Raw genomic sequence first — 11,072 nt, forward strand, 5'->3', positions numbered from 1 at the left:
GACCATCTCAACATCTGCCTACCCCTACCCCTCTCCCCGCTCCCTTCCATCCGCCTCTGCAACTGCGACCATTCCTGCTCCGCCGTTGCCGCTCACCCGCTCGCAATCCCACTCCCCCGCCCGCCCGCCCGCCCGCTCGCTCGATTCATCGCCCGACTGCCCGCTCGCTCTCATCGCGCCGCCGTCCGTTCTGCACGACAGTGGCCCAGGAATTGGCGCGCGGCTAAGTGGCGCCGCGCGCACCACAAGGTAAGCGCTCGCACAACAACAATAACAACAAACACCCGTTTGGATTGACTGCATGATCTCGCGCGCGGGCACGCACGCAGATGTGACGCTGGGTAACTCGTCCGAGGTGCGATGAGCTCGAATGCGAACGATAAGTGTTGAGAGGACGTTTGTCCACGTTAGAATTGCGGACAGACAGCGTCTCCACAGTCACGCTCTGCTAAAATCAACCTATCGCTGCGCCACAAACCTAGGGGGGCCCTGAGCTCGACTCCCGGCTATGGCTCCCGTCAGTGGCAAGTGATATCCGAATCGGTTCTGGCCCTCCCCAAGTTTGACTCGGCCTTAAGTGAGCACCTGGTGTCGTACCGAAACGTCGGCACTCGGGAAGCGGTGGCACCTCACGTGCCGTGTCGGCCTTAGCAGGTGCTCGCCAACACAACCCCTGAAGTCTGAGAGGCTGCACAGGCGATCGTTATTTTGTGCATGTGACACCCACCTACTGGCCAGACGTGCACACAAGGGGAAGACCAGCGACGAGGTTTATGCGACATGCATAGAGCGTATGCAATGACAAACAACTGTAGGGCGCACATGGCTAGTAATAATAATGATGATGCCCTGTATTTACCCAGGAAAGCCCCACTGAGTGACAGAAATCATGTTCCGGAGGGTTCGGTTCCATTGGGAGATGTTCCGTCCAACCGCATTCACGACCCTTTTTGCTTCACGTGGGAGGAACGCCGAGTTATCCGGAGGATGAAGAAGAAAAAAACCCCGCGCACGAGGGGACAAGACTCAAAGATGCACGCGGATCGAATTCCACAATCGATTTTACCCGACCGCCGCCACCTCCCGCTGGCTACCTGTTCGCAGGCCCGCCCACCCACCCACCCACTCACCCACCCACTCACCCACCCACCCACTCACCCACTCACCCACCCACCCACTCACCCACTCACCCACCCACCCACTCACCCACCCACCCACTCACCCACTCACCCACCCACCCACTCACCCACTCACCCACCAACCCACCACCCACTCACCCACTCACCCACCCACCCACCCACCCACTCACCCACCCACCCACCCACTCACCCACTCACCCACCCACCCACTCACCCACTCACCCACCCACCCACCCACCCACCCACTCACCCACCCACCCACCCACTCACCCACTCACCCACCCACCCACTCACCCACCCACCCACCCACCCACTCACCCACCCACCCACCCACTCACCACCCACCCACCCACCCACTCACCCACTCACCCACCCACCCACTCACCCACCCACCCACCCACCCACCCACTCAGACACCCACCCACCCACCCACTCACCCACCCACCCACCCACCCACTCACCCACCCACCCACCCACTCAGCCACTCACCCACCCACCCACCCACTCACCCACCCACCCACCCACTCACCCACCCACCCACTCACCCACCCACTCACCCACTCACCCACCCACCCACCCACTCACCCACCCACCCACCCACCCCCCCACTCGCCCACCCACCCACTCACCCACTCACCCACCCACCCACCCACTCACCCACCCACCCACCCACTCACCCACCCACCCACTCACCCACCCACCCACTCACTCACTCACCCACCCACTCACCCACCCACCCACCCACCCACCCTCGCCTCCAAATCTCTGCGAGATCCACCAACCCTTGCCTCGGAAGCGCCGGGTCGCAGCGGCGCACGAACACCACCATCACCACCACCAAGCCCGACGAGGGTTGGGGCTTGACGAAGAACAAACTTGATCTTCTTGGTTCTTTCGGTAAAGTCACTTAGAAGGAAAATAATAAAATAATAAAAATAAAACATAATAAAATTATTCTCACGACGTTTCGGCCACAACGCAAGCAGCCGTCCTCAGGTGAAGAACAGGTCTGCTGATTCAGACGCTGTCATTCAGACACTGTCTTTCCGACAGACCTGTTCTTCACCTGAGGACGGCTGCTTGCGTTGTGGCCGAAACGTCGTGAGAATTATTTTATTCTTCTTGGTTGTTTCGGTAAAGTCACGTGACTTTACCGAAAGAACCAAGAAGACGAATCCCTGCAGTCACGAAAGCTTTAAATCGAACATTATTTTATGTTTTATTTTTATTATTTTATTATTTCCCTCCTACGTGACTTTACCGAAAGAACCAAGAAGATGAATCCCGGCAGTCACGAAAGCTTTAAATCGAAAGTTATTTTATTATGTTTTATTTTTATTATTTTATTATTTCCATTCTACGTGACTTTACCGAAAGAACCAAGAAGATGAATCCCTGCAGTCATGAAAGCTTTAAATCGAAAGTTAATTTATTATGTTTTATTTTTATTATTTTATTACTTCCCTTCTACGTGACTTTACCGAAAGAACCAAGAAGATTAATCCCTGCAGTCACGAAAGCTTTAAATCAAAAATTATTTTATTATGTTTTATTTTTATTATTTTATTATTTCCCTTCTACGTGACTTTACCGAAAGAACCAAGAAGATGAATCCCTGCAGTCACGAAACCTTTAAATCGAAAAACAAACTTGATGTGTAGGGGATGGGTGGTGGGTGGGGACCCACCCCCTCTCCAGCATTCTGACGGGAGCTGGGCGGCTGGCGCAAAGCCGCATCGCTCGGAGGCTGCACGCGGCGCGATAAATCCCACCGAGGGGTGCAGTTTATCCCACCAAATTGCCGATATATTAATTACATCGGATCGCGGTTCCAGCGGCACTCCCGAGTCAAAAATAGAGGGCTCATTAGGCCTGTCCGGCGACAGCCCCTCTTCCCCCAGCCACCTCCCCCGGTACAATGCCAAGCGCGGTACGGGGTTCGCTAACCGCGCTGGGTTGGCCTGCCGTCGCAAATAGAGACGTCGCATGACTACGGAAGGCTCGGTGCCAGGGCTGCGTCTTCCTCGGGTGTTCTGTCCCCACCGTGCGCTCTGCGAAATTCTCCCCCCCCCCCTCCTCTCTCTCTCTCCCCTAACGTCTGTGAGTGCACAAGGGGACATCGAGCCAAAATGTAATGGATCATCAGGCCCGAGTATAATCAGCGGCGCAAGGCTCGATATCGGACACGTGTCAATTATGTGTGGTATGCTTTAATGTGCGGGGTGTCGGGGGGCGGTGTGAGCAGCTCGCTGGCGCAGTGGTTAGTTTGCGTGCCGCGCTATGAACCTTGGCGACCCGGAGTTCGATCCCCGGCCATGGCTGAGAGTAGTGGCGAGCGATATCTGCGCCTTCCCCGTGGGTCGACTCAACCTTAAAGGATTATCTGGTACAGTTGCGTAAACATGAGCACTGGGGAGACAAAGGCGGAAAGACGTGGCGCTGGCTGCATCACTTTCTCCGGTCTTCATAGGTGCCACCCAGCCATCTCAATATGCTCAAGTCCGTTTCGCCGTTTCCAGTGCCACGGTCCGGTCCAACGTTTTGCTTTTGCCCTGCATCCTTCCGTTTGTCCGTCTGTCCCGTTCGTTTTTCCATCCCTCCGTTTGCCCGTCCGCCCCTCTGCCTCGCAGGCACGCCCAGCCTGCTCTCCCTCATGCTGCTGGGGATGCCGATCACCTACGGCGATCTCGACGATGACATCTTGACCCTGGAGTTGCCCGCCAAGCTGGGAGTCTGACGGGGGCAGATCCGCCCACGACGATGCTGCACCGCACAGCAAAAGAACCGCAACACACAGCCATGAAGGCCGACTTCACTTTTTGTATTTTACCCCAAAACCCCAGTTTTAATCCAGACACGCCCTAATTGATGCGTGAAAAATCCCATTATCTCTTTGCCTGAACGTTTGCACGGATAAGAGGAGTCAAATCGGAAGTGGCACAAAATACATCCGTTCATCCGAGCCTTTGCGTGGATGATTAGCCCAGATCTGTCCCCTGGAAGAAATTAATCCTTCCTGTCTTCGCCTAAATGGGGGGGATAAAAAGGAGCAAATGAATTCAGACAATGAGGATCTGTCCCTCGGAGGCACCCCCTCCCACCCACATTAAAGTGGATTCGAGAAGGGTCAACACTTAGGAAAGTGGTGTAGGTTATTATTCTGGTGAACCTTATCTACGCACGTATCAACTCGACTTGAATGCGTTTAAACTCAATGTTAATGGCACTACTTAAAATCGTTGATGTACTCGGAGAGTACCTGATTGGCTTTCAACTGCTGGATGAAGACCTTCACATTTTTCCAAAAGCATTCCATCCTGAACAAGGATGAGCCGGAGATGATTTTGGAAATGTGAATTTTGGTGATGCGGTGAATTTGATGATGCGGTGCGGAGGCTGTCTGTATTACCTAATCACGCTGCACTTATTGCCTTTATAGGACACACGTACACGTTTTCTTGAGACTCCTGTTTTTCTCAGATGCATGAGGAGGAGCCGGATGGCACAAACTATGCATGTTGACGCACGGTAGTGAACGTGGCACCCTCAAATTTTTTTTATTTTATTTAAGATAAATGTTCTTCTTTCTGGTAAGAAGGCAGAGCACGAGATGAAAAGGGAAGGACTGGGCCACACAGTACAATAAATAGATCACGAAATAGAATAGGCCTTGCATGTTTATGACTGCACGCTTATCATATTAAGAACAATAAATAAACATCCATAATAGAGGTTTTTTTGGGTTAGATAGCGTAAAAATAATGTCGTTAAACCCGCCACCACCAAACCTACAAAATCTTGTGGGTTTACTCCTCAACACACAAGCGGTGTGCTGAACTAGTAACTAATTGGCATGTTTTGTTTACGTGACAAACTTTACCAATTGGCTGTGTCAGGTGGTGGCGGGTTTAACGACACATTTATATTTACGCCATCTAACAAAAAACATTATGGATCACAGAGATTTGTAGGACTCTTCCTCTATTGGGTTTTAATTCTAAGATGTTTTCAGCCAATTTATGAGTCATCCATATTTCTGTACATTTTCAACGTTGCATACCATACTTGCTGGGGGACGACGGTATAGACGGATATGCGAATAAGGTCGTATTAGAGAACATGTAGAGCAAATGACTGCTAAGACCACCGTGTACCAACGCCGCACTGAGTGTGGGCGCTTAATTGGTCGGGTAGGATCTGTGACGCTTAGGTATGCGTCCTGAATTACATGCGGCCCTCTAACCACAACTTTAACAACACATATTTGACACGAAACATTTTGCTGGCAGCGTCACTCCCACTGGAATCCGAAGAGTAATGAATCGGATTGAAAAGCACTATGCTTGTTTGAAATGAAGCACTCTGATCGCGTAACTCGCCGACTTGCAACTCAACCGCTTGATCGAATTAAATTATATTCACTGTGTCCCAAAATGCATTTATTCGGGGTGGGTGGGGGGTGTGTGGGGACAACTACGTTAAGGCACGTACAGGTATGTTTTTTTGTTTAATCCTGGTCGCTCGTATGATATTAGTTATTGTTGGGTAGGACATAAACCAGTGTTTGTCCGCCCTATCAATATGCACTTGTAATTCAAATAAGGGGCACTTTCTCACGTGCAAAAAAAAACCCACAGCGAAGAATAGGAAAACCCCAGTACAGTAACTGTGTGTGATGCAGGCTGCTTGCTACTGCAGTGCGTGCGCACTTATCGAGAGCAAAAGCGACAAAGTGCGGCCAACTCAAGGCACGTGGTCAGAAGGTGTGCCTCGTCTGGGATGAGGATTGCCTGGCGCTTGTACGTTTCATTCGTCCAATGCTACGGGATACACAGCGGCAATAAACGTATTTAAAATACGTGAAATCGAACGGAGATGGTTGTCCATAGCATGATTGGCCACGTGAGTGTCTTGCGTGTGAGCACTTGTGAATAATTCTCGTGCGGTGCCTCTGTGGTTGGCGCGCTGAGCCACGGACCGTGTGAGCCAAGTCCGATTCGCACTCACTACCAATAACAGCGACGGCGAATGTCCGAACAGCTCCTGGGCCTCCCAGAGCTAAACACACATTCCTGCGGAGGGAGATGGTAGGAACGTTGGGTTGCTCGGTCAATGGCCAGGGTCAACGGCGGCGTGGTGTATTCCGCAAATATAGCCGACTGTGAGGGCGGGCACAAGCCGGCGTGAGTAGGTTAAACGTTGAGTTTTATAAGGGCACCACGGGGTGACCAGCCCGTCCCCACCCAGCCCCTCTCCACCCTCCCCTCCCCACCCAGCCCCTTCCCACCCTCCCCACCCAGCCCCTCCCCACCCTCCCCAGCCCCACCCCTCCCATTTTTGGATGCACGACGGACGGACGGACACAATAATCCCCTGTGGGCTGGTGGAACCAGGTGGTTCCTACCAGTATTAGTACTGGTGCTGTGTGTGTAAACATCAGCACTGGGGGAGACAAAGGTGGCCAGGCATGGTATTGGTCACCCACTCGTGTGCGCCGTGCCGGCCTTCGTGAGTGTTCGATTTACGGCAATTGCCCCATGAGTTTCTTAAAGGCTGTACAGGGTGATCTTGTCTTTTTATGTTGAGCAGTGTGGGTCAGCAGTTGCGTGATTAGATCTGCCAAACTATTGGTTGGGTGCGAGAAGTCACCCCCGGCCCACCACACCAACCAGGACTGAACAGCGTGGTGGACGGTAAGGCATGAAGAAGCCTTCATCCAACGGGGGATTGACAGAGGGCTGAATATAGTCGCCTCTGTAAGGAGGGCCCAGACCGTTAACACTGCCCAGTGATCTCGCTTTTGCTGCTTGTTGCAGAGGCTCGCGGTTCAATTCCATCATTATTACTGCGGGTATATTAAGCCACAATGCATGCTACTTTATGTTTAACTTCTTTCGCGCAGGACGGAGGCAATCTGAGTTGCGAAATGAACGCCTGCGTCATCCGAATGCCCCAGGTCACACGTGCAAACGAGACCACCCTGGGTCTCTTTAGTTCTCACTTGGCGTTAGACAAAATAAAGCTTATCCATCACAGAGGTTTTTGGGTGGAAAAAAATAAACCTTCAACTCGTCCACGGAAAGCAGGGCATTAGCAGATAAAACTTGCCATCTGCTGGATGGATTGGGGATCTCCAATTTGTCTCGGCCCATGATAATGCATCGCAAAAGTCACGACTTGAGGTTATCACAGCCGGTGTTGTTGATACACCACCACACCTCTGCTGAATCCCGTCGTCGTTGCTGAAGTTGGCATGGTATTAACGTGAAAAAATACTATCGAAAGTACTTTCTCTTTCCACATCTGAATGACACTTTAAAGACAGAAAATTTTCACACGCGGATCAGGTGCGCGAGGCGACGGTTACGAATCCGAGCGGAGTGGCAGTAGAGTTGAGAGATGGAGCGATGAAATGTGTCTGTGTGCAGGTGCGGAGCGCATTACTACGTCGCGGCATCGTGAGCGGTGGCCGCGGCCTCTATCCTGCAGTGGATTGACCCTGGCTGATGATGACGAAAACAATTGGTCCGGGATCACCTGCAAGATGTGTGTCGTACTCCACAGCCCTTTGTCGATCTGTTGTCGATTGGGTGGGGGGGGGGTGCAGTGGGGTACCCCCCCCGCGTTATTTGACTTCACTGGGCATTTCTGCAGGTTGGCATATGACGCCCAGTGTCCGATGAAGCGGGGCCTTAGCATATGTTATAAAGGGGCCCTAAATAAAAAAAAAAAACTTTAATATTAAAAGACATACATTTTTAACTTGCAAAGTAAAGTAATTGTATTTTTTCATTTGCGATACAGCCAGAAATTACGACAAATTGCTAACCTTAAACACCCAGTCGTTCATAAAGTTTGAAGGGCAGTATATTACTATAGTAATAGAGCAAGTGCAGAGTCACTGAACCGGAATTGATGGCGTGAAAGCATTTCTCGCGTGGGGCCCTTGAAAGTGCGGGGCGCGTAGCTACTATATATGTAGTAGCTACTTTTGCTACTATAGGATAATCCGGCACCGGTGACGAATACGTGATTTGCTTTTGCCAGCAACAACAGGCTTCACGGTATGACAGCGGGCTGGAGACGCAGCAGCTGTTGGAGGTGGGTGGTCTGTTTTTGTTTCTTGTTACCAGATTCCGACACCCGAGAATACTTCATTACTGACACAGAAATAATATCGGCGGGCCCAGCACATTCCCCAAGATCGCGTTCAGCTTGGCCGTCCGTCCTCTTTCACGTCCGCACTATTAAATTAGCGAATTGGGGGCTCCAATTCATTACTGGGCGGCGTTTCATGCCCCGTTCGCTGAACCCAAACGTCGAAAGGGGTGGTGGAGGGAGGGGGGGATTGCAGGAAAATAATCGCGTTACCGAAGATGATGATGATGAAGATGGCGATGTTCCAGTACCGGGTTAAAATAAGATGGTAAGGCGAAGCGCCCGAATCTCGCCGAATATAAAATTAACCTTTTTTGCAGATCGGTGGTGGCGAGAGACGGGTGAGAGGATGGTATCCAGTGTTGAGGCAACTTGCAAATAAGTGGGTAGATGAGTGTAAGTGCATCGAGCGTGCACCAGAAGAGTTGCGTAACTGCGGTGAAATGTGTATTTTTTCAACGCCAAAAAATATATTTCATTTGTATAGTTTGAGCCGAGACGGAATAGAGTGTTGTACGTAAAGTGTGTTTCGTGTGTGTACTACAACCCTATGTGTACACACACACGCGCGCGTGGTACAGAACCCGCAAAACCAGCTAGGTGGGCGATATCAACACAGGTGCAGGCGTCACCACTGAGTTGGGAGATTTACTGGTAGAAACCTCCTGGATACACCAGCCCACAGGGCATTATTGTGTCCCGTTGTGCAGGGAGGGGATGGGTGGGGAGGCAGGGGCTGGGTGGGGAGGGGAGGGGCTGGGTGGGGAGGGTGGGGCTGGGTGGGGAGGGGAGGGTGGGGAAGGGCTGGGTGGGGAGGGGCTCGTCACCCCGTGGTGTCCTTATAAAACTCAACGTTTAACCTACTCACGCCGGCTTGTGCCCGCCCTTAGTTGGCCATATTTGCGGAATACACCACGCCGCCGTTAACCCTGGCCATTGACCGAGCAACCCAATGTTCCTAACAGCTCCCTCCGCAGGAATGTATTAAAAAAAGCATTCGGTGCGGGCGACAAGGAACTCATGAAGCACAGCACGGCGTCCGTTCGTACAGCACCGAGAGACCCTGCACCTGGAATTTAAAGACCCTGCACCTAGAGCCTTGAAATCCTTCACCGAGAGCCTGAAGAAACCTTTCACCTTGAGCCGAGAGACCCTGAACGTGGAGCCAGGTCCCTGCATCTGGAGCCGTCTAAAGTGTGAGTTGTTTCCCCCATCGCCGAAGCCCAGGTGTTGGATCCAGATTGAGTGACGAATGAATGGGAGAGTAGGAGCTGTGAGGCTTGGCACGCGAAGTGGATCAATAACATTCTGATAATCCGCTCCAAGCAGACACAAGACACGGCACAGATCCCCCGTGTAACCTGAACACTTTTAAAGCCCCATCGATGTGTTCTGTGTGTCCAGTGGAAGCTCAGGTGGGGGTAGCTAGTTAGGCCCAAGTGTTACTATTTGTGTTGCAGACACGGCTCGTCCACTAGGGCCGTTGGGAAGGACCCCACCAAGCAGCTGGAGATGAGAAATTCTTTTTCTAATAAAAAAAATACTTTTTTAGAAATAGTTTTGTTGTGTTTCAAACAATTAAAATAAAAATAATTCTTTCAACGTCAATTGCCTAATGAAGATGACATTTGAAGTTGTTCGCATTAGAAACCGCTGCAACACCACAGTCTAATTTGTACTCTTATGTTTTTTCGGTAAAGTCACGTAGGTAAAAATAAATAAAATAATAATAAATTAAAATAAATCAATTAAATCACGACGTTTCGGAGGCAACACAAGTCTCCGTCTTCAGGTGGGATCGTCACAGCTAAATTTACTGTATCAAGTGAGGATAAATCATACAAGTTAAGGGGAGGGGGGGGCTTATCTAAATGTGGTAGTCAGGGACTTGAACGGTGGGGGGGGGGCTAGAAGGGAAGGTGGGCGGGGCTAGAAGGGGGAGGTGGGCGGGGCTAGAAGGGGGAGGTGGGCGGGGCTAGAAGGGAAGGTGGGCGGGGCTAGAAGGGAAGGTGGGCGGGGCTAGAAGGGGAGGTGGGCGGGGCTAGAAGGGAAGGTGGGCGGGGCTAGAAGGGAATGTGGGCGGGGCTAGGAGGGAAGGTGGGCGGGGCCAGAAGGGGAGGTGGGCGGGGCTAGAAGGGGGAGGTGGGCGGGCTAGAAGGTGGGCGGGGCTAGAAGGGGAGGGTGGGCGGGGCTAGAAGGTGGGCGGGGCTAGAAGGGAGGGTGGGCGGGGCTAGAAGGGGAAGGTGGGCGGGGCTAGAAGGGAAGGTGGGCGGGGCTAGAAGGGAGGGTGGGCGGGGCTAGAAGGGGGAGGTGGGCGGGGCTAGAAGAGGGAGGTGGGCGGGGCTAGAAGGGGGAGGTGGGCGGGGCTAGAAGAGGGAGGTGGGCGGGGCTAGAAGGGGGAGGTGGGCGGGGCTAGAGGGGAGGGTACAATTGGAGAACCTCAACCGGGGTTACTGCCGATGTTGGCTGCCACATCAAAAATAGCAGCGCTGTTAAACGCTGGGGATGTCAACACTCGGTAAAATAGACTAGTACCTAGACTTGAAGCTTTCGTGACTGCAAGGAATCATATTCTTAGGTGTTTTCGGTAAAGTCACGTAGGTAAAACATCAAAATTAATAAAATATTAAAATAAAAATAAAGATCACGACGTTTCGGAGACTTGTGTTGCCTCCGAAACGTCGTGATCTTTATTTTAATTTTATTATTTTATTAATTTTGATGTTTTACCTACGTGACTTTACCGAAAACACCTAAGAATAGACTAGTACCTGT

General features: G+C 51.8%; 1 protein-coding gene across 1 annotated transcript in view; it reads left to right on the forward strand.

Moving 5' to 3' along the window:
• Positions 1-6,013, forward strand: part of LOC133350231 (myosin-binding protein C, cardiac-type-like) — an 82,391-nt gene extending 76,378 nt beyond the window's left edge. The window contains 2 exon segments of the mRNA XM_061564344.1: positions 202-249; positions 3,770-6,013. Coding sequence (XP_061420328.1) covers positions 202-227 — 26 coding nt within the window. The 3' untranslated portion in view covers positions 228-249; positions 3,770-6,013.
• The last annotated feature ends 5,059 nt before the right edge of the window (positions 6,014-11,072 follow it).

This window comes from Lethenteron reissneri, chromosome 33, assembly GCF_015708825.2.
Source record: "Lethenteron reissneri isolate LAM-NWPU_2019-01 chromosome 33, ASM1570882v1, whole genome shotgun sequence".
Taxonomy (NCBI): domain Eukaryota; kingdom Metazoa; phylum Chordata; class Hyperoartia; order Petromyzontiformes; family Petromyzontidae; genus Lethenteron; species Lethenteron reissneri.